Raw genomic sequence first — 24,775 nt, 5'->3', positions numbered from 1 at the left:
GGCCTTAAGCCTTCACAAGGAGTTATGCTCTGCTCATTCTGAACGTAAAACTCGGTCAGAATGAGCGAGTAAAAACCAGATCCCATTGATTTCTATGGGTGCCGGCATACGCGCGCTATCCATTGAAATCAATGGGATCTGGTTTTCACGCGCACATTCTGAACGAGTTTTATGTTCAGAATGAGCGGAGCGTAACTCCGTGTGAAGGCTCCTATAAGGTTTTCTTTGCACCCCTTCCAGATAGCTGTTTGCAGTGTCCACAGCGTCCATGCATGGACTGTGACCTCTTAAATATTTACTTTGGTCTGTCTACCCGCACACCATTATTGTTTTCATTATGTAGAATTTTAGCTAGGTCTTTGTCATGTCTACTACTATGGTCTCATTTCTACAAATATCTCTATAGTACAGATATGAGAATATGGGAACAGACTTGTGCAGGTGGAATGCCTGAACACTATTGCAGGATCTTTGCCTATACTAATGTATCTGTGACTTATTGAGTCAAATTCCACCATGGCTGGATGTGTACAAAAGCTTGTTGTTCATAGCCGTGGGAGGGACTGGAAAAAAACAAAATGAAGAGGTCAGCTGCAACCGTAACACAAGCAAAGACTGGAAATCTTGCAATAAAATATTTAGTCTAATCTAATAACATGTTGGCAAATATGGACAGATACATGGCTACGCTCACAATATGGTAACATTAACAACACAAATATTAGGAATGAGTTTTAAAGGGGTTGTCCAGCACTTTTTTTGATTGATGATCTAACCTTAATAAAAGATCAGTGGGGGTCTGACACCCGAGACCTCAAATGATCAGCTGTTTGAAAGGGTTGTTACTACAAACTTGTCTCATAGAAGTGAATGGGATGGGGCTGTTATTCCCTTGTATGGCTGCTATGAAATAAGCGGCATACAATGTGAATCAATGAAGAGGTCACGGCACTCGCTGCTGATCTGCATAGTCAGACCCCCAATCATAACCAGTTTAACTGATAACCTATACTGAGGAACTGAACAATTCCTTTAACTGAGTTTATTGTAGGAAGTCTTGACATAATTTTTATTCATCATATTTAGGATTTCCATCCGTCAGACCTGCAGTTTCTCACATGCTGCTCTATGGGGCCTCCTTGAAGTACCATATTAACCCTGTATAAGGTCACAGGCATACAGAGGTCCTGTATGAGACCATAGAATTCTGGGAACTCCTACAGCTCTGAGTCCCAGCTCACCAGACACAAGTGTGAATGCCCCCTGACGGGAGATGTGGAAATAAGTTTTTTAACCGTTCGACCCCCTTTAATGATGATTATTTGGACCAGGCGCTTTGTGCTGCTGTTTGACTTTACTATAGAAGACTCTGCTGTCTCTCAGTCCAAGAACACTTCATAGTTTATGACCTGTTGAAATCATTTTTGGCTCCATACAAGAACTATTCCATCCCAAAATCATTGGCTTTAAAGACCCTTTGCAGTTTCCTCATTGACACCAATTAACATTCATCCAGTGCTGGCTTGTGCACTGTCATGAGAGCAGATCCAAAAATTCAACATGGCCAATCCCAATTTTTACAAGAAATGTGAAGGTCAGGCATTATGTAATGTTCAAATTCAGACAATGATAACATTGGCATGAGTATTGTATATTATCCCTTTGTAGTGTCCATTCCTAGTTGTGGCCTGATGAAAAACTCTAACCCCTTGTTCACATCTGTGTTTGGTAATCCGTTCAGGGAGTCCACATGGAGCCCCCCCGAATGGAATACCAAACGCATTGGCAAGCAGTGTGCAGTGAAAGCACATGGACCCCATAGACTATAATGGGGTCTGTGTGCTCTCCGCAAGTGTCCACACGGAACATGCGGACAGAGAAGTACTTTGTGATCTACTTTCATGTCCGCATTATTCGTCCAGAGAACACACGGACCCCATTATAGTCTATGGGGTCTATGTGCTTTCACTGCCAGCGTGTTTGGTATTCCGTTCTTTTGTACTTTATATTGTCATTACTTTTTATTATCATCGTTCTTAGTTATGTACTAATCCACCACTGCAAATTTGTGCAAAATAGAAAGGTTAATAGTTTATTTTTATCAATTAACTAAATTAAGGACATGAAGAAAAAAATCAATCTAAATCCCCTCAATATTGGGGTGACCACCCTTTAGAGTATGAGTCCTGGAAGTGATGATATGGCCTCCATAGATCCCTGATCTCAACATCATCTAGTCTGTCTAGGATTACATAAAGAGACAGAAGGATTCGAGCAAGTCTACATCCATAGAAGATCTGAGCTTAGATCTCCAAGATGGGGGGAACAACCTCCCTTCCTTCAAAATCTCAGGTTTTTTTGTTGCAGATTTTGCCGAGCCAAAGTCAGGAGTTGATAGAGCGAAGGTAAAAGCATAAGCATTTCCTATATATTTTCCATTCCTTTGATACCATTCTTGGCTTTGGCTCAAAAAAACACAGCAAAATCTGCAACAGAAAAAAATGTGACAAAATTTGGAGCCTTGACCCTAAACTTTTGCACCGCACTGTATTTTATGAGTTTACATCTAGAGATGAGCGAGTACTGTTCGGATCAGCTGATCCGAACAGCACGCACGCATTGAAATGAATGGACGTAGCTGGCACATGGGGGGTTAAGCGGCCAGCCGGCGTCAAAGCGGAAGTACCAGGTGCATCCATTCATTTTAATGCGTGCATGCTGTTCGGATCAGCTGATCCGAACAGTACTCGCTCATCTCTATTTACATCTTGTGTTCAGTAGTATTCTGCTATTGGGAGTTTCTTCCAGGAACATTATATTAAAGGGTTTCTACGGTTATGAGATAACTGTGTATTAAACTAAAATTGCTTAAAGAAAGTAACTGACTTAATGTGCAAGTATTTCCTCCAACCAAAGTCTTCCAGTATACAGACAACCCATGGTTATCTCCACATGCTTTTCCTTATAGTTAAGGCTGAGTGCATACAGAGTTTTTTTGGTCTGGAAACTGAGGCACTGCAGCGGCATCCAGTCGTGCACTCCGCTCCGGATTAGGCCCAATGAATGGGCCTAGTTGGGAGGAGAGATTGTCTTCAGGCGGATTTGCGAGGCAAAGCGGCCTGAAGAATGAGCTCCCAGAAAAAAGACCTGACCAGCTCCCATTGATTTCAATGGGAGCTGTCTTTTTGGTGAGGATTTTGAGGCTAATGTTGCTACATCAGATTATATGCTCTCCCTATATCTCTGGAAGCCACACACAGCTGAACTAGAAGGACCCAATTTACTAATAGTATTTCAAGTGCCTGGAACATTAGCTTTGAATCAACAACCTATGAACTTGTCTATGACACATAAATCTTTGTGGCGTGTTTTCACATCTTGGATTTTGCAGATGCACAGGTGCCCATGAAGTTAGGAGGCCCATTTTCACCATAAACAGCTTCATAATGTCTATCAGATTGTATATAAATACCTTAGGTATTGAATTTCTAGGCTATAAATTACTAATATATTGGAAATAATGGTTGTACGATATGGAATAACAAGGCACACGTATACTGTACCTGCACAGGGTTCCTCTACCATCTGTTTCTGCCTCTGCATGAACTTACTAATGAATCTGCAGCACAAATCTAAGGCTGATACTTATATGTGCCATAAGATTTGCATAAGGTGGCTCAGTGGTTAGCACTGGAGTCCTGGGTTCGAATCCTGCCAAGGACACATCTGCAAGGAGTTGGTATGTTCTTCCTGTGTTTGTGTGGGTTTACTCCCACACTTCAAAAATACTGATAGAGGCTGTAGATTGTAAGCCCTATATGATGGGACAGTGACTGTCAATGTCTGTAAAGCGCTGCAGAATATGATGGTGCTATATAAGTAAGCATAATGAGTAATTAATAAGGATTAGCCCTGTTCAGTGAGGCTAATTTATAGCTTTTCCATACGGATTTCCCTAGCCCCATATGCCCCATTCATTTGCAGTCAATGTTAGTGGATCTGATGAATATTTAGGTGCACAGTCCATACTGTTTTGACAATATTACCAATATAAATGAATTTTAGGCAATATTTCCATTTTAAGATGATAAAAGATCAAATGCACAGAGTTTACCACTACATATGTAGATGGAATCAATTGACCCCTCATTTTTGAAGGATCTGTAATCCTAAAACTAAATCAAGGATGCAGAGGGTTTATGTATAATCCATTTCCCTGATTGTTATTGCGTCTTACACGTGGATCGAGGATGTAGACGGTCAGCTGGTTCTTCTCAGCCCAGCTGTGAGGCAGCTGTCCATGGGACTTGGATTGTTGTGGACACTGGAGTGCTAATTAGTGCTAGGGGGGAAGGGACGGCCCGCAGGTTCCCAGAATTGGGAATACACAGACGACAAAAGACTACATACTGCTCTTTTTCATTTTTATAGGACTTCTCTTGGGAAACATGGGAATAAAAGATCATGGGATATAGTAAGGAAAAACTGTATAGGTCATAATATGCGAAAAACAGTGGCTGTGAATCCTGGCCTAGATCACCATAGCCACAGGACGGACGTTACATAAAGTGAGGAAGCCCCAGTAATCTCCTCTTGTCATGAGTCATAGAAAATAGTTTTCGACAATCCCAGTGAGAACACAGAAACAACTTCTTATTGCCAAGATTAATAAATATTGTACTAGAGCCTCCTGAAGTTACTACATCGGTGGCGGATCCAGGCTTTGCGGGGCCCTGGGCAATTGACTTTGGCGGGGCCTTACTTACCAGGGGGTCTCCCCCCCCCCCCCCGGATTTTTTGAATTTTTTTTCCCAAAAAATGCATTTTTCAAATGCGATTCATATTTTCTGCCATTACATTCTGCCATTACAATAAATACAATGCAGTAATACTCACAGGAGACGGCTTCCCACATTTCCCTTCTCTTCCCTTTGGACCGCCATGACCACTTCTTTCAGCTGTGTCTTGACTCTGTAAAGTTTGAAGCACAGACATCTTTGACTCCTCACTTCTCCACGCACCCAACCCCTATATATATATATATATATATATATATCCCACAGCGGCCCCTGCAGCCTATATTATGCCCCAGAGTGGCACAATAGACTGTGGGTCATAATAGAGGTTACAGGGGCCACAGTGGACCCTTCAAGCTCTATTATTATACTCGGGGGTCTTTTCAGACCCCCCGAGTATAATAATCGGAGCCCCAGGGGAGATGAGAGAACATAATAAACACTGTTACCTCTCCGGGATCCGATGTTAAAGAGGACCTTTCATGGGTTTGGGCAAAGGCAGTTCTATATACTGCTGGAAAGCCGACAGTGTGCTGAATTCATTTCCTTCCAGCAGTATATAGAGCTGCCTTTGCCCAAACCCATGAAAGGTCCTCTTTAATCTTAGTAGGCTTTGGGCCTATATGGTACTCCTAGCACAGGCTTTGGGCCTATATGGTAATATACCAGACCATGTGACGTCTGGGCATTACCATATAGGCCCAAAGCCAGCTATTACTCCTTGAGGACCTTATACAGCAAAATCTCTCTAGAAGGCCACCCCTTTAAAAAGACAACACCCAATCAAGACCAGAGGTTTCTGTGATATTTAATAATCCTATCTTCTATGTATATTTGCCGCATGCAGGTAACTACAATCTCACTACTTCCTAAGTAACGCCCACCATGTGAGTTATGGGATATGGGACATTCCCCTGCAGAGCCTATGCATGGGAGATGTTTTAGTAGTGTTTTTGACTAGTTGTCACTCCCATGTTATTGGTACAGTAAGAGATGCCTCCAATGTAAATGATGATATCGATCTTGAGGTTGATTCCATGGCAAATGCTGGAGCAGGATTTGCGGTTTGCAGGACACCCAGGGCTGAAAAGTGGAGGGAAATTTGTGGCACAATTCTAGCTCGAATTCCTCTTCATTTTCCTATATGGGCCCTAAAATGCCAAAGACAAAATATACAGAGGGTAATATAACATTAATTTCCAGGTACCTTTGGTGACCGCGAGATGAAATTGATAGCAGTAAACTCGACATGTAAAATATACTCAGGACACATAGGATCAAATCTTTATACATTGACTGCCTTTTGTAATAAAGCTCATCTTCATTCTCCCTATAAAATATACAGTATCTACCGTATGGTAACTCAATGCCATCCTCTACGTACCACATACAGGTCTCTAGTATCACGAAAGGCCATTACACAGAAACTGAATATAGGCATGACAGCCATCTCCGCTTTTGTCCCCTCAGATATTCCTCTCAGCTTCTCCCTGGACGCAGACATTGTACTTCCTGCTCGAGTAGATGAACGTGGTAATTTCCTAACCTATGACCTAACACCCCGCAATCTACAGAAGAGGGCACTTACTTCAAGCACTGGCTCCTCTACCTTCTATGAGATTAAGTACAAAGGAGTTGAGTTGACCTTCAACCTTAGTCAGAACCACCAGCTGCTGGCCCCTGGCTTTGTGAGTGAATGGCGTAATGGAGGCATCAAGGAGTCGAGAATTATCAGCCGACCTTCCAGCTCATGCCATATGCAGGGCGAGGTACAAACCCACCACCATCATGTTGGAAATGCTGCTATAAGTATCTGCAGTGGTCTGGTAAGTGGAAAACCATTGCTTTCACATTATCCATACTTAGAATCAGTTCTGGTACATAGCATCCCATTCTTCATTATGTCTCAGAGTGAATGGGATTTGCTGCATCAGATGGGGGTTTCCCAGGTGTGCGGAGTCTGGCATGTGTGAGGGATGTCTAATCCCAGGTGTGCAAGGTCAGACAAAGTGTTTGAGGGTTGACTAAGATGCCAGGTGTTCCGGGTCTGAGACATTAAACATCTGTTTGTCTTGTCACTGATCACGTAGAAATCCATTTTTGCCCTCCAGGTTAGAATTTAATACATCTAATACCCTTTGATTACCTCAATGACCAGCAAAATGTTTCGTCTTCCACTTAACCTTATGCTGTTTTTTCATATTATCATTTTCTACAAGAGAGGAGTCTTCCAGTTGGAGCACGAGGATTTCCTGATAGAACCAGTGATCACAGAAATGCCGTCTTTGGAAAAAGGAATGCCCCATCGGATCTACCGCCGTCATTTAGTAGATGGGCAGGAGTCAGGGTACAGCAGCTGCGGTGTTAAAGGTAAAACAGCCTTTAATCTCCTCAGTCCAATTAAGACTATTATGACATTTTGGACTTTTTGGACTGTTTAGTTCCCATTATTCTTTTACTATCTAATGATGTGATACCTGAAAACTATGTTTTGATAGAGAATCCAGACGCCCATGTTAAGTGGGAAAGGAGAAGAGAACGTTGGGAACAGTCAGAGGCCCGAGAGAGACGAGAGAGACTTATATCTCGACGATCCATTAGCAAGGAAAAATGGGTGGAAACCCTAGTTGTGGCTGACTCCAAGATGGTGGAATATCATGGAAAGAACAGCGTAGAGAACTATGTACTAACCATTATGAATATGGTGAGGATGAGTGAATATATATTTATATTACTTTTGCAATATACAGTAAAACCTCTACAAAGCACCACCTCTTTGCGAATTTCACCTCTTTATCCCAACCAGATTTTCAGTGATATCATAAAAGATCATCCTTTATAGGTAGTTCGAGCATATCATCCCAGCTCCATAGATAAATAGGTTAGGGTGTTTTCATCTTGTAAATGGCGGCCTCCATGGCCAAGATGTCATTGTTTATGGCTCTTTGGATCAATGCAGATGTTGCTGTTTGCCTCTTTAAAGCAAGTTCAACACCCTAGTTGCCCCAAATTTGTATATTGATAACAGTGATATCTTGCCAATGGGGGCGCTAATTCTCAAGGTGAAAACATTTTTCAGTTCAAGTGACCCTGATCTATCTATCTATTGGTTTAAAATTCTGGGTTCAAGTGAAAGGCTAAGGTCCATGTTGCGGAAATGCAGCTTTTTTTTGTTGCAGCTTTTGCAGCGTTTTTTTGAGCCACAGCCAGGATTCGTTTACAAAAGGAATGGAAAATATATAAAAAGTACTTATGCTTCTGCCTTCTGCTCAATTCACTTCTGGCTTTGGCTCAAAAAAACGCAACAAAATCTGCAACAAAAAAAAAGCTGTGTTTCCACAATGTGAGGCCTTAGTCAAATGCAATCTTTGGTGGTTGCTCAAGAGGTTTCACTATATCTCACAGTTTTGACACCCATTCCTCATTTCATACGCCTTGCTTTTCCTATATCTTACATGTATATCCTCTTACTGATTTCTTTCTAATAGGTAGCTGGCCTTTTCCATGATGCTAGCATTGGGAACAGGATAAACATCGTTGTTGTACGTCTGATCCTACTGGAGAGCGATGAGGTAACAAGGAGAGGCAACCTATTGACATGCAAGCACCTTTGGGGCTGTGGAACAAGAGAATAAAGGGAGGTAAACATCAGAGAGTTTAGAGTAGTCGAGTAGTTGTAAGGACGTGTAGGATGGAAGGGTAAAAAGAAGTATGACTGAGGGAATGAGATGAAGACCGAGTGCCCTGAATGTTTGAGATTACATAGAGAAACCTGTAGGCTCACTAAGGGTGGACTGGTATCTTTTTGATAGAGGCGAAGTAGAGTCGAGAACGAGAGCTTGGCTGGTCTTCATGTTGTTAATATGTTGTGGTCTCATCTTTAAGGAGGACCTGAAAGTTTCACACCATGCTGACAACTCTCTGCGCAGCTTTTGCAAGTGGCAGAAGGCCATGAACATGAAAAGTGAAGAGCATCCTTTACATCATGATGTTGCTGTTCTTCTTACCAGGTTAATGGAAGGACCATTAAGGCCACATTACTCCACTTTACAAACACTAGACAGTAACCATCAGGGTGACGTCATCTAGATTATCCTGCTGGCCACCTAACTCGCAAAGCGTTCATGCCTAGACCTATATACCATGTATATACGCACACAGTACACATGTACACAGCATACATACATCCTTACCTAAGGATTACTACATTTTTGATTTTTTTATTGCAGAAGAGACATCTGTGCTTCCATGAACCGCCCATGTGAAACTCTAGGTCTTTCCCACGTGTCTGGAATGTGCCAACCACACCGCAGTTGTAACATAAATGAAGACACAGGTCTGCCGACGGCCTTTACTGTCACACATGAATTAGGACACAGGTAAAATCTGGTTTAGATACTTGATGGCAAAGACATACATTAGACATCCCAGGAATGGTTGCATTTGTTAAAAACATTTTAGTTGTGTGGATCTGTACATAAAATCTATAAGCTGCATCTTTTTATTTTCTTAGCTCAGCCACCTAGAATAACTTTTATCTTTCTGTGACCTAGTTTCGGGGTACAACATGATGGCGTTGGGAATGACTGTGAACCCAAAGGAAAGAGACCTCACATCATGTCACCACAACTACTGTACGACACATCCCCACTTACATGGTCACGCTGCAGCAGAGACTACATCACTCGCTTCTTGGAGTAAGTTTCAGAAACCTTCCCCTTACTTGAACGCTGCTCCATAGCTTCATTTTGTGTTATTTGCTGTACATAAGCATACCTCCCAACTTTCAAAGGACAGAAAGAGGGACAAAATATGCCCGCCACAGCAAATTAAGCTCTGCCCATCTCAACTTTGACTCCGCCCATTCTCACCCATTTTTCTTTGTGCCCCCACATGGTATAATACTCCTACAGTCACCCGAAAATTATATCCTACCACATTATAATGTTCCCCTCCAATTGCACCACAGTATGAAATCCCTCTCCTCCTGCCCCAGTTTAAACTCGGGGCAAATAGAGGGGGACATTGAACTGGGGCAACTGGAGGGGGACAATTAGAGGCAGACATGTCCCCCTACAGCTACCCCCATGGTTTAATATCCTCCTCCATTTTCCCCAGTTTAATTTCCCCCCCTCAATCTGTCCACAGTTTAATGTGCCCCCCTTCATCTTTCCCCAGTTTAATGTTCCCATTCATCTGCCACCAACTTAATGCCCCCTTTCATCTGCCCTCAGTTTAACTGCCCTTTTCATCTTCCACCAGCTTAATGCCCTCTTTTATCTCTGCCCTAGTCTAATGTCCCCCCAAAGTTTAATATAATAAAATCACTGATACTCACCTGTTCTTGCTCCCTTTCTGCTCTGTCTCTTCTCCTAGAGTGTTCAGGGAGCTGCAGGCGTGATGTGCAGTGATGGGCCGGAGCATAGGTAACAGTGGTGAGGCAAGGGCTGTCCGCGGACATCTCTTGCTTTACCACCTTATTCATCTCATCTGCTTCTTCTACAGAGGCAGATGAGTTAATACTGGGACAAAACCCCCACCGACCAGGACTGCGGGACAGGACCTGGAATCCAGGACTGTCCCGCAGAATCTAGGACGGTTTGGAGGTATGCATTAGCTTGGACTAACCTACAGGGGAGCAGCTGAAACTCCCAGTGGGGATCTGTGCTATGAGTCCTTCCTACCTTACTGCGAGAGTGGCACACAGCACAGTACACTTGCTGCACTACATTCAACATATGGCATCACAGGCAGCCTACGTGTCCACATAATAAAGTGGGTTGTATATTTAACAATTTCAGGGGTGTAGCGGTACCCGTTGCTACCAGGCCCTGGACCCTAAGGGGCCCCAAAGCTACCTCTGAGACTATTCTATTAGGTAGTTTAAGGCCCCAATACAGATTTTGCATTGGGGCCAGGAGCTTCAAGTTACGGCTTTGCCCAGCTTAATCTAGAACTGATGCACAGGGTGACAGAGTTGACATTTACGTGTAGCGGCTTCGGAGAGTTTGTTCCAAGACCTGGCGGAAGGCTCCTGCATCTCCCGGGCTCATGGTCATATTATATATGACATCAGTATTTTATGTGCTGGTCACATCACGAAAATAAGGACGTGGTTGGCAAAATTCTTGCCTTTTTCTCAAAAAGGGGTATGTTATGCTTCCAAAAGGGGTGTGACACACACCTCATTGCACGGAACCTCCCAATTTTCAACTAACTAAAGTTGGTAAATTTGTGTTACAAGTGTATAGCACTTGCTACCATGTTCCCTTGCACATTGCAGTTAAATTTTTTTTGTCAAAGAATTCATTCGAGTTTCAAAGGTTCCCAGGAGTCACTGGTTTAGCGCATACAGTCAGAATATATTTTTACCGTACGTGCCAACATGTAGGTCTGTAGTATGAAGGTTAATCATTTCTTCTACGGCTCTCTTGTATGGCTTCACGCATCAATGCACAGTATTCTTAGTGGTATGTAGGTCATGTGGTTCATTAGTTACATGTCAGGGGTCTCCTATATGTGTAATATTTAACTGACAAGGTTACTGATGCCTTCTGTGTAACAGAGCTAAACACAGAAAGTGAAGAGTCATATTCATTTATTAGTTTATATAAGATATTGAGTTACGATCTACATAATTTCTGTCTAATTGACCATAATTTATATAGATATCTAATAATTGTTATACATATATACCTGCTAATTATTAGAAATAATTATATATGATTACATATCATCCAGGAAAATCGCCATTTGTGCAGATACAGTTGAAATCACTGTTGCCCAGAACAACAGGAGAGCACCTAAAATGTGGGATTGTCCCGCTTGATCCAGGTCAATTGAGGATACCCGCACTACCATAGGGCTCAGTGTAGATGCATTATTTGTCCTATGGCTAAATGCATCCTCAGGCTGTGATCACATATTTAAGCTTTGATAACAATTTCAGCACAAATTCAGTGCAGAAATCAATTTTTTTTGTAACACTGTTCATATACATCAAAAAAATCTGCACAGAATTTTGTGAACACCACTGGAAAAATAAAAGGCAAGAAGAAGTCGTGTTCTATTTATTCCTGCAGGTCTGGCAGATTGGCCCGTCATGGATTAGCCCCATTGATTCTGTAGTAAATATCAATTCTGAATTTGCTAGAGGCAAATTTGAAACATCTGGTGAATTTGCTAAAAAACAGAGACACGACAGTAGGGGTAACATGATGCAGGACAGTTCTATTACTGACATTTGCCCAAAATTGCTACTGTATACAGCTGCTCTTGTTACTACAGAGTATCATTCGAAAGCTATTGTTATGTACCCTATTAGAACATGTTATAGAAGACATTTCAATGCTTCCACCTCTTTGCATCCCATAATGGGAGCCACTCCTCTGATTCCTGCCCAGTTTCATTTTTCTCTCTGCTCCGAATAACTGCTCCTATCTGCAGAAAGTGTGGACAGTGGGGAAGATGTGTCACCCAATCAATGGTGGGGAGGGCAGAGCTGGGTGTCAGACTGAACTCCCTAGGGCAGGGGTGCTCACACTTTTTCAGCATGTGAGCTACTTTATAAACTGACCAAGGCAAAAGATCTACTACCCACTTCTTGTGGGCGGGGCCAGGGCGGGCCTGTGGGTGGGGAGTGTCTGTGGGCAGGGTGGGGCTTGTGGGCGGGGTTGGGCGGAGCGTGAGAGCAGGAGACAGCAGCATTCTGTGGCCTCCCAGGGATCCCTGGTGTCTGCTTGTTCACAGCGCAGGCTGAGAGTTATCTCTGGACACTGGCAGGCTGGGGCTGCGGCAGCTCCGCCTGCCAGTGTCCAGAGATGACTCTCAGCCTGCGCTGTGAACAAGCAGCACCCCGGCTCCCTCCATCCCTAAGAGCAGGGAGCATGTCATCCCCCGGTGCTGCTGCTGCCCGGCCTGCAAGTGTCCGGAGTTCTTGTTCACAGCACAGGCTGAGAGTCGACTCTCAGCCTGCACTGTGAATAAAGCATACACCTGGGATCCCTGGCTGCATCCCGTGATTGGCCCATACGTCCTTTGCGATCGACCGGTAGATTGCGATCGACGTATTGGGCACCCCTGCCCTAGGGTGAAGCAGAGAGTAAAGCCCCAGCAAGAGGAGAAACTCCCCTAAAGCCCTTTTCAGCTAGTTTGCATAAGAATAAAACACTGATTTTCACGAAAATGGAGCTGCAATGCAGAATAAGAAAGACATCTTTGGAAAGTGTAGACGTCGTCCTACAGGGTACTGTTGTTAGTCTGGTACGGATTTACCTGCTGATAGACTCCCTTTTAAGGGTACCTGAGTTTCTGATAAATCCTATAAATAATGCAGAATTTTCCTGAGGACATCACTGTGTCTGACTCCTCAAAAGTATTTTTTTTATTCTTTTTTTTTTCTGGCGATAATCACATTATTTTGCTTGTATGTTGATCTGCAGTTCACTCAGAGTATTTGGGCAGCAAATATGGACCTCTGGCATTAGGTGTTACTGAGAAATACTTCCCATGAGGCTCAGGAGTTGGCACAAAGCCTCATCCAGTTGTCAATGTATATTTTCATGCTAGTTATGGCTCTATCTGGACAGATCTTATATAGACATTGTATATACTAAATATTGCCTTTGGTCGTACACAGCTAATGTTTTCACAAGCAACTGTCTCCTCTCATAATCATGCTGAATTTGAAGGGTTAACTTATTTGCATGTATTTTCTCTGCCCTGGGTTATCACAGACACGGATAAACATACCACACTGGGTCCAGCTAAGAGAGGACAGTGAGTAGATACAGAGAGCAGTGCACAGACCCGGGAGGATATAGGTGCTCATGCAGAGATTATGCTTGTGAGGGAGCTGCTGGACTCATCCATTTCTTACATTCTCGTCTCTGCGGCCTCTGCTGATAAGGACGTATTTTACTTAATAACAGGTAGTGTACAGCAGATTAAAAGACAGGAGCCTCCTAGTGGTAAGACTTTCAAAACAGATTTTGGGTGGAAAACATCAGATTTTTTTTAATGAAAGTGATTTGCGGTAATGTTCAGAATGGAGTATTCTATGAACTGAGTATAAATTGTCTGAAAAGTTAGTGACCATTTTATAGATGTCCACAAGCTATGCCTTAAATATCCAATAGTCACCCAAATCTGATCACTAGGACCAATGCAATATGTTCTTGCCAAGGAGATCTATAATATGACATGGTGTTATCCAAACTCAATGACTACATGCAATACCACCCATTGTCCTTTTCTCCCCTTTACAAATGTCACTTTCATTGGTGACGTTGAGATCATAATGTTCTCAAGTTCAGCATGTATACAGAAACCCTTCCAGACTCAGCACACACTATAAATATATAAAAGTGCCTGTTCAGCAAGCAGTTGTGACCCTATGTGAGGATATATGCTTATTCGCACATTCACAGCTGCACATGTTTCTGGATATGAACAAATAGCATTCAGCTTGTTTTCTGATGATTTGCAGCCATACGCTTTATAATGTTATCTGACTTTATTTACAAGAGTATAAATCTGTAATGTAACAGCCTACGCACCCCTGAAAGCGGCTGGACAATAGCTGCCCCTGCTTCTCCGCACTTTGCCTCCCCCTTACTTGCTTCCTCCAAAGTTTCCAAACACAAACAAGAAGATCGGCCACTTCCTGCCACATCACCATCAGAGATAGCTGTGAAGTATGGCCTGGAAAAATAAAGATCACCATGATAGGACACGCAATCTGTGTCAAGATAGTGAGGGGTTAATCCTCCGCCGCCCGCCTTCTTCATCACTCTTTATTCCCATAGGCTTGTTGATCATTTGTTCCAAATATTTTCTGACCCTGACTATTGTGTTGTGTCTCTAGTGTATTATTTTTCTGGTTTATAGATATAAATTATACATGTATTAAAATAGTTATTGAACATTTCACTTTATACACTGACTAAGACCGCCCCCTGGACTCCTAGGCCATAGATGAGCATCCAAATGACCCCCGAGAGGTCATGATGTTAGGATATCCCATAGAGAGAACACCAAGGCACTGTCAATAACAATATTACCTGTGTAATACTATGGAAATCTTGGAAATATCATCTGGTGGAGACACAGGAAGGGCTTATTTGTCACATGGCCATTTGGCAATACATTGAATACAATGTCTGTATTAATTTGCCTGTTTTTCACGGTCATCAAAATACTTGCCATCTTTGTCCATCAAAACGGACATGCTTAGTGGCATGTGAATAGACCCATGTCATGGCATGTGATGGCCGTTTCATTAATTCCGTTGCATGGCCATTATTCACTGCCGTGTGAATAAGTGCCATCTGTTGACTTGCACGGACAGACATGGCTGGTTTTTACGGATATTAGGTCTATGGGCATAAGGCTGAAGACTAAAGTTGGGAAACACCATCTAGCGGCCCACAGATCTGATATTTCATGTTCTTATAACTAGAGACCACATAGTTACATAGTAGATGAGGTTGGATAAAGACATTAGCCCATCAAGTCCAACCCTACAGTCCCCTACAGTGTTGATGCAGGGTAAGGCAAAAAAAACCCATGAGGCCACGAGTTATTATTAGGCATTTACTATTGCTGCGTTTCTCAAATTCAGTCCTTAAAATAACTGTATATTTATTAAACCATTCTTTCTACTAATTTTTATATTTTCCAGGCTGTAGATTTTTAAATTCCATTTTTTGTACATGATTATGGGGCGGCCATTTTGTCTGAGCTTCTCCTCTGCTCTATTAACATCATTGAGTGATATGCTTTACAGCAGCCTCATGATCATAGGCAGCAATAGAATTGAGTCAACTTACTAAGGTTTATGGTACAGTTTTATAGATATGCTCTAGAGGGGAGTAGATAGATGTCAACTTCTATTGTAACCCTGTCTGTCTTGTCTGGGATATAATTGAGGTCACTGCTACAAAGAAAACCCCAACGGAATTGGCAAGTAGCTGTCTATTATTAGGTTTTAATGGTCAATGTGAAAATTGCATGATACAGTCCTTTTATATTAAATATAGCTAGTGACACGGTAAATGTAACAAAAAAAATCATAAATTCTGAAAACAAGCATATTTTCTGTTCACTTTTATCATTCATCTTTTGGTTTAGCGTTTCTTTAAACTTGACCTGTTGGACGTAATAGAGGATCGGAGTTGAGAAGCAACGCTCCATAGCCAGGCTGAACAGTGCTCTATATATTATGAGATCTGCACTATATATATATATATAATATATATATAGTCACTAAATATGACATTATCCTGTATTTACTGTATTGATGTCTTCTGTAATGTCCTTTGTGTCTTTTTCAATTTATTTCTATAGCCGTGGATGGGGTCTTTGCTTGGATGATCCACCTAGTAAAGAGTTGCTGGATTTTCCTTCTGTGCCCCCAGGAGTCCTGTACGATGTTGGACATCAGTGCCGATTACAATATGGAACTACTTCCACCTTCTGCAAAGACCTTGATGTAAGCAGGTCCATGGTCAGCTGGGGAATTGTTATGTGGGTATATAATATATATATCTGATGAATTATCAGCATTGCCACTCCTTACCAGATAGGAGATAGGGTAAGCTGTAGGTGGTGCAGTACCTCTCAATATAACTTATTAGAACCACCTTTCAATGATCTTTGATTTCCAGTTCTAAGCCATTTCATGTGTATTGTCTGTACTCCGCAGAACGTATGTAACTCACTCTGGTGCTCGGTGGGAACCACGTGTCACTCTAAGCTGGATGCTGCTGTGGATGGAACCACCTGCGGTCATAACAAGGTATGAAGTAGATATATAGAATCAGACACGGGTTCGCAGAATTTCACAATTATAATCTGTCATCATTATTATTTAGCCATTTAAAAAGGTATCAACTACTGAAGACTCAAGTTGTTTTTTTTTTTATATTTCCTACCCACTGGCGAGCACGGTACAAAAACATATATCCTTATATTATACAGTAAGTAATATAGTATATGTTTTGATACATCTATATCTGTCTGATTGGCAGTGGTGCTTTGGCGGCGAGTGTATCCCAGTTGGACAACGCCCAGCTGCTGTGGATGGAGTTTGGGGATCCTGGAGCTCATGGTCATCCTGTACGAGAAGCTGTGGAGCTGGTATACAGAATGCGGAGCGGCACTGCAGTAATCCATCGTATGTAAACACGTCATTATCACGTTTCATCTCTGTTATTGTTATTAAGGATAATGAGAGCGATAGATGTGACTAAAGTATATGTACCTGAGCAGTTCTTAGGATAAGATCACACAAGCTTTAAAACCCAACTTGTCTGAATAACAAAAATCCATCTTTAGTTTATGATGCTACTACTAAATCATAAACTAAAGATAGTTTGCTTTTGGAACCATGTCATATTAAAACGAAGAACCAATTAGATTGTGCTGCGGTGACAATTGCGTCATTTGCTTATAATTGTGACAACCGACCTGTTATTAATGAGGTACATAAGTGGTTGTCAGCACCAGATCCTCTATTTGAGGATCTCCACCATGCAGCTACCTTAATGCTACCCCTCATTCACATCTGCATTTGGTAATCTGTTCGTGAAGTCCACATGGGGACCAAACGCATTGGCAAGAGGTGAGCAGTGAAAGCACACCTACCCTATAGACTACAATGGAGTGCATGTGCTCTCCGCGTGCTGCCCAAACAAATCATGCGGACATGAAAATTGATAACGAAGTACATTCGGGGGGGGGGGGGGGGTGAGGGGTCCCCATGCGGACTCCCCGAATGGATTACCAAACGCAGATGTGAACGAGGGGTAAGTGTTGCATTGAATGCTAATAGTTGTGATTTGCTGTATGATGTGTATGTGTTTTATCAGTTATAGGTATATGTGATCTATATAATGCCTTTTGCCCTGTCTCATGTACTTGCTGGTGTCAGCTGGAACTTAGTAGTTCCTGTTGGTGGGTGGACTTGTCAGCAAATAATATAACACTTGTTTTTTGTGCTTACCGTTTTTGGCACAAGTTGGCAGAATTTTAACAGATGGTTTATTCGTATATGAAATGGATTCTTTTTGCATCTTGACAGAATTTCTTGCGAATTTTTATGATAACTCTATAATACTGAATAGTAAAGAGTGGACGCTGGCAAGCTAGTGGTTAGATCAGAGGTGAAGAAGGAACATCCATCTTGACTTTCATCTATTGATGGCAAGCTCTTGAGGCTTGGCCTGCTATCTGCATTGTTCCTTATTTTATTCTTGAGAACATGTGTTTTTCCCATAGAGGATCAAAGTATCAGTTGGTGAATTCATCTAGATATCAATGGTGGGTTGACATAGAAAACAATTGTAAAGAAGCAGAATGGAAAGTTTCTGGAAATCATCATTTTAGAAAATAGTAATTATTAAAGCAAGAACAATTTGGGGAATTTCGGGCTGTATATCATTTTATAAAGAGTAAAGTACAGGGTGGCCATAATATAACCTCAGGTGTTTGGAGTCGTGTGCAGGCTGACCCAATGGACGGAATTGCCTGAAAATTTGTATGTGTGCTAATCAAGGCATGGGGAAACGGGCGCCATGAAAAAAACCGTAATAGTATGGCGCATATCGGGTCTGTAACTATGGCGACCGCCCAGGAGCCGGGCGGCCGCCATAGCCGCCGGGTGTCTACTGCTTTAAGCAGTAGACAACCGGCTCTAATGCCTCCGATCGGGCCCCGGACCGATCAGAGGCATTAACCCCTTCGGCGCCGCGGTCAAAGGCATCGGAGGCGCCATTTTCCGGCGGCGCCGCCGCCATTTTGGCCGGGGTCACCGGCTCCAGGAGAATGCTCCAGGGCTGACGTCCCGTTGCCATGACAGCCGGGAGCCTTGTACAGGCTCCCAGGCTTGTCTGCAAATCCTCTCTTTTGCAGGCTGGTCTATGCAGCCTGCAAAAGAAAGGATGCTTTTTTGCAATGCATTAGCATTGTAATGCATTGCATTAGTGATCAGACCCCCTGGGGTTCAACACCCCTAGGGGGTCTAATAAATGCAAAAAAAAATTTTAAAAAAAAAGTTAAAAAAAATATAAAAAAATATAAAAAGAATTAAAAGTTCAAATCACCCCCCTTTCCCTAGAACACATATAAAAGTAGTTAAAAACTGTGAAACACATACATGTTAGGTATCCCCGCGTCCGAAATTGCCCGCTCTACAAATCTATAAAAATATTTTTCCTGTTCGGTAAACGCCGTAGCGGGAAAAATAGTCGAAAGTGCCAAACCGCCGTTTTTTCACTGTTTTGATTCTGATAAAAATTTGAATAAAAAGTGATCAAAGCAATAACATTTCCCGAAAATGGTAGAACTAAAAAGTACACCAGGCCCCGCAAAAAAAGACGCCCTATGCATCCCCGTACACTTACGTATAAAAAAATTACAGTCGTCGGAATATGGCGACTTTTAGAAAAAAAATTTTTTAACACAGTTTTGGAATGTTTTTTAGGGGTCAAAATATAAAAATTTAAATTTGGTATCCCTGGAACCGTACCGAAACACACAATATAGGGGACATGTCATTTTGGCTGCACAGTGAACGCCGTAAAACCAAAGCCCGTAAGAAAGTCGCAGAAATGCATTTTTTCTTCAAATCCACCCCATTCTGAATTTTTTTCCTGCTTCCCAGTACATTATATAGAATAATTAATGGTAGCATCATGAAGAAAAATTTGTCCCGCAAAAATTAAGACCTCATATGGCTCTGGGAGCGGAGAAATAAAAAAGTTATGGGGTTTAGAAGGGGGGGAGTCAAAAACGAAAAACGAAAATCAAAAAATGCCATCGGCGGGAAGGGGTTAATGTTGATTAATGTGATACCAATTGGCCATGGAATATCCTGTGGAGTGACAAACCGCATTTTTACCTGAATGGATCGGTCAACACACAGAACTGGGCCACCGAAAACATGCGTGCGTTCGTGGGGGTTCCATTGCATTCGCCCAAGGTCACCGTTTGGTATGGGTTCACCTCATTGTTCATGATCGGACCGTTCTTTTTCGAAGATTTGGGCCCAACTGGGGTTGCCACCTGTTCCGTCACAGCAGCGAGGTACCGGACAATGCTGGAAACAGTGGTCATTCCCCAACTCCAACAGCGGCAGTGTCCGCAGACGATCACCTTCATGCAGGATGGAGCCCCTCCTCACATCACAAATCCTGTGAAGAACTCTCTTTGTGCACATTTTCCCGATGACAGGATTTTGAGCCGCTCATTCCCTACAGCGTGGCCACCGCGCTGTCCGGATCTCACTTCTTGTGATTTCTGGTTGTGGGGACACTTGAAGGAGCGTGTTTATCTGGGGAATGTTGAAACCTTGCCTGACCTCAAAGACCGCATCACATTGGATGTGCGCAGCATCTCACCAGAGACGTTACACGCAAGCGTTGAGCACGTTCTGCATACGATAACCATGCTCACCATGCATGATGGCGGCCACATTGAACAGTCATGCTAGTCAGTGGTCCAAATGGGACATCCCCAAGTATCGACAGACGGGTTTTGCGCTGCGCGCTCACTGTACAGCGCCACATTGTCCCCTGTTGGGGAGTTTTCGTATTAAATTTTATTTTATTTTTTTTTCATGCCGTCCATTTCCCCATGCCTTGATTAGCACACATACAAATTTTCAGAAAATTCCATCCATTGGGTCAGCCTGTACACGACTCCAAACACCTGAGGTTATATTATGGCCACCCTGTATATTATTTCAGATTATATCGCCATAGCTGAAGCCTGTAGTGCGAAAGGCTATGTGACAACAAAGCGGCACTGGCATAAGTGTTTTGCAGGCAACATAGACAATACAATATTATAAATGACAACTGCAATGCTTATTAGTTGTAATATTTCCTAGGCCGCCATCCAGACAGCCTTGGAAAAGGTAGCATATGGGAATCTCCTTTGTGCAGAGCAGACATTGTGTTGGGATTGGTACCTGGATATTAGAGAGGGGTTTGTGTCTAGTGTAAAAATTGCATTCTGTGGGCAATTGGCAAGAAAACGGAGAATTGTGGATTTGCACGATCATATCCTAGTGCCTGTATGGACTCAAAGACCCCCCTCCGCCACATCAGATGACTCCAGTATTATCAGTGACACATAGGAGGTGATGGTCTTTTTTATAGATTTCGAATTGGGGTCAGGGAATTTCAAGTAAGGACTAAAGGAAATAGTGAAGCCATTTGTTTAATAAAATCTGTTGGTTGTCTTCAATATTCGGCTTTGAATGAAGTGTCACCAGAAAGATGACAGATGTAGAATTATTTATAGCTGAATAGTCTTCACAGCACTCGACCTACAACATCGAACTCTCCTAATATTTACAAGGAAACTCATCATGGGAGAAATGTAGTATAATATGATCATCTATAGAAATCTGAGAAGGTGTGGGCTTAATTCTTGTTAATACATGCAGGGAAGTAGACCAGAATAGACTCAGTGAGGATCCCTCATACGCACATGGGAGTACTGACCCCTTCACGGAAGCAGTAGTCTTGCAAGAAATGAGGCTTTGCAGATGTTCAGATGGCAGAGAGTATAAAAATGACTGGAGAGGATGCATGCTTCACATTGAGCCCTGAAGCTGTCTTTGATAACAGGGAAAAACAGATGTTGGCAATGGACCATCCATCAATTGCCTGATTTATACAACAGATGCTTTTCCTCAATATACTTGGAACTTTACTTTTTTTTTTTTTTAACATAAAGCAAAGGTAGATTTTTGCCCCTGTACTGATAGCACAGTCCAAGACATCAAAGGAAATAAGTCAGCCAAAGACCCCTTGGCCGGGATATAAAGTCTGTGGTGGCCTCCGCACAATGAAAGCAACCAGGCATGGGTATTATATCAGAACTGTAACAGCACCTCAATCAGAAAGTCTGCTATTTATTAAAAATTGCCCAGTTTACTAGCTCATAGGTCGTCCTCCAGTTGTAATGCGTATCACATATTGTCCTGCTGTTCTAAAGCAGCATTTCAGGGAAAGGGGCCTAACGTCCCTTGAGCAGAGTTTAGGCAGGGTGCAAACATGGATTGTGTTCTCCTGACCATCTTGCTACATCTGCCCTGCTCTAATATTCACACTGTTCATAGAAAGGGTTATCATTGATTGGAAATATATTAAGAAACTCTGCCAGAGTTTATGAAAATCCGATCTAAATACAGTGTTAGGGCCAGACCAAGATTTAAGACTGAAATGGGGGCAACTATGCTAATATACAAGTGTTACTCCCCTGAGATCAGGGGACTACCTGCTGACCACATACAGACCAGAAGTTTTTTTTTTTAAATCAGACATTACTGTATTGTAGATACCATTATACTGTGTATGGGGGCACTAAGGGGACAGTATACGGTATGAGAGGCAGTAAGAGGGCAATATTAGGAAGCCTCCACACATCATTTTGTTGGGGCTCCAGTAATGCCAAATCTGTCCTTGCTAATGTATTCAATAATACCCTAATGTAATCATTCTCCAGTTTAGCCTTTGCTTTATGTGGGTTATCATTTATATTATGCATTTTGTGTAATGTTGCTCTAGATAGCAGTGTATAAATGTGATGGTAATCCTTCTGTGTAGAATGCATTCGTCCCAACACTTAACTTTTTCCATTTGTTTTCTTGCTTAGCTGCTAACATTGGCACAGTATGCGCGCCAACAGTTATGTGTCTCTGCAAAAATGGCCATGACATGAAGACAATGGCCCTCATTTATTAAAAGTGGCGTCATTTTAGCACGTGTCTAAGTTCATGCTAGGCTAAAGTATAGGCATGTGTTATCAGAACTGCTGACTGCATGTGCCCTATTGGATAAACTTGTCATAGCTGTGATCACCGCCATTAACTTTCCTACCAGCTAAAGTGACAACAGTTTTTACATGCCAGAGTCTGTGTTGGGTTGGGGTGCTATTTTTTTTTTTTATCAGTTGTGACAAGTCAGATAAAAAGTCGTTGCACACTAAGTTCACATGGAGTAAAGTGCCACGTGATGTGGCACGTAGACGCCGCGTGAGCTTTTGATTGCAATGGGAGCCGGGATCGTATACGCGGCGCTATTTTGCACCCGTGATTTTGCGGCCGCGTCTACATGCCACATCACGCGGCACTTTACTCCGTGTGAACTCACCCTAAGGTTTTGTGCTGTTTTTTACATTTAAAAAAAAAAACCTTTCCAGATATTATTTTTTTCAATGCCCTACAAACATGGCGGTTCCAGGAAATTTCCTGCTGTTTTATACTTCCTTTGCATCTTTTAAAACACAACATGTTGTGGATCTGGTGTTTATTTTTTCAGTAGTTTCCCTATAGACTTCTTTATAGGGAAAAATATAATCTTAAAAAATTCCCATAAAACTATGTGGGACATAAACAAAAAAAATTACAATTTAAAGAAAACCACAACATGAAGATGTAAGTTTTTTCCCAATTTACCAAAATATATATTTTTTTTTTTTTCAAATGGAAAAATAATGACAACATTTCTTCATACTGATAAAAATAGTTAATAAATACTTTGCAGAAAATATGATTATGAAAATTAAGGCATAAACAGCCACAAAAAGCTGTAACTATATCTTTAACACTAGGACTTGTGTTGTGTGTGGCCTAGGGGATAATTACAATGGGAACCCCTCAGAATGCAATGTAATAAGTGTCAGGAAATATCCTGTTTCATCAAAACCCCCAAAACACTAATGAACAACTGCTATAATACAAAGACCTTAAATACATGTAATATATGGAGAATTCTGTGACATGAGACAAAATCTCCAGAGGAAGTGGTTGTTATTTCTCCCAATGATGGGAAATGAAGGACTGCAAGTCATTGGTCAGAACCGTAATTTTAAGCCATTGAAAATATGATCCCACGTATAGACACTATAGGGCCGAACATCTGCAGACAATTATAGCATTAGATCTGTAATATAGGATTTATGTTTCCACCAATGTGAACTCTTCCCAGGATATGAAAGCCATGATGTGACTCACTGATAGACCTTCACTTACAGGCTCTACAACCTTAATATGTTATTTTATTGCCTTTTATTTTGTCAGGTGTTAGTAGGATTAGTGCACCATATTATATTTATGCTTTTACCCCAGAACAGATGTCAACTTGTTGTAGAAATGATACAAGTCCTCATAGGGTCATATGCACATGGCAGAAAGTGTTGTATACATCTACTGTACAGAGGAAAGAAGGAGTTTTATGTCTCCTTAGGCCACCTTGTAGTATGTCTTACAGACCATATACGCCCAACTAGGAACTCTGGGACAGGAATATGCAAATACGTTCTGGAAAAAGGAAAACTTGTTCTAATGCAACCTTTCTTAGAACATCAGGTATTGATCTCTGGGGATCCAAGTGGCACTAGAGCAATTTTCTTTTTTCCATCATGGAGAATTATTTGTATATTCCTTCTACAGAAGAAATGAAGCAATACATGTTTGTCATTGAAATAACCAGGCTGCATGGATATGCAGGGTGCTCCAGAGATGGTGCCCTTTATAGCCTCTGTTTGCTTCAGTTTATTGATGGAGGTCCTAAATGAGTGACTATGTTCTAAGGGTACATTCACACCAGGGCTGCTTTATCCATTGAGATAAAGGTGGACATGCATCAAGCCTTATGGTTGCAGGGGCCGCCTTTGGAAAAGCCCTGCATTTACAATACTGTCCCAGGCAGTGGGTCCGGACTGCCCCAACTCCAATTCATCTGCATCCTCCTCCACAAATGAGTACAGTAGTGAAGCAGGGAGTCATTCGGTTTGCAGCAGATATCCAATGCTGCAGTTTAATGAGCTGCTGATCCACATGCAGATTACACCCTTTCTACATGGGGCTAATTCACTGGCATTTCCATGCAGAGAGAATCTGTCTTTAGAATCTGTGAAGAGGCTGAAATACCGGTAATCTAGAACATGTGAACGGGGTTACAAAATCC

The 24,775-nt window shown here is 42.1% G+C and overlaps 1 protein-coding gene across 2 annotated transcripts in view; it reads left to right on the top strand.

Moving 5' to 3' along the window:
- Positions 1 to 24,775, top strand: part of ADAMTS7 (ADAM metallopeptidase with thrombospondin type 1 motif 7) — a 62,643-nt gene that overhangs the window by 7,815 nt on the left and 30,053 nt on the right. For both annotated transcript variants that reach the window (XM_075273128.1, XM_075273127.1), the window contains exons 2-11: positions 6,267 to 6,622; positions 7,016 to 7,166; positions 7,295 to 7,500; positions 8,285 to 8,368; positions 8,682 to 8,806; positions 9,026 to 9,175; positions 9,350 to 9,493; positions 16,143 to 16,287; positions 16,501 to 16,593; positions 16,826 to 16,971. In XM_075273128.1, coding sequence (XP_075129229.1) covers positions 6,267 to 6,622; positions 7,016 to 7,166; positions 7,295 to 7,500; positions 8,285 to 8,368; positions 8,682 to 8,806; positions 9,026 to 9,175; positions 9,350 to 9,493; positions 16,143 to 16,287; positions 16,501 to 16,593; positions 16,826 to 16,971 — 1,600 coding nt within the window. The remainder of the gene's footprint in view (positions 1 to 6,266; positions 6,623 to 7,015; positions 7,167 to 7,294; positions 7,501 to 8,284; positions 8,369 to 8,681; positions 8,807 to 9,025; positions 9,176 to 9,349; positions 9,494 to 16,142; positions 16,288 to 16,500; positions 16,594 to 16,825; positions 16,972 to 24,775) is intronic.

The sequence above is a fragment of the Leptodactylus fuscus genome, chromosome 5 (genome assembly GCF_031893055.1).
Source record: "Leptodactylus fuscus isolate aLepFus1 chromosome 5, aLepFus1.hap2, whole genome shotgun sequence".
Taxonomy (NCBI): Eukaryota; Metazoa; Chordata; class Amphibia; order Anura; family Leptodactylidae; genus Leptodactylus; species Leptodactylus fuscus.
The sequence above is the reverse complement of the archived record's forward strand: the minus strand, read 5'-3'. Positions and strand labels throughout refer to the sequence as shown.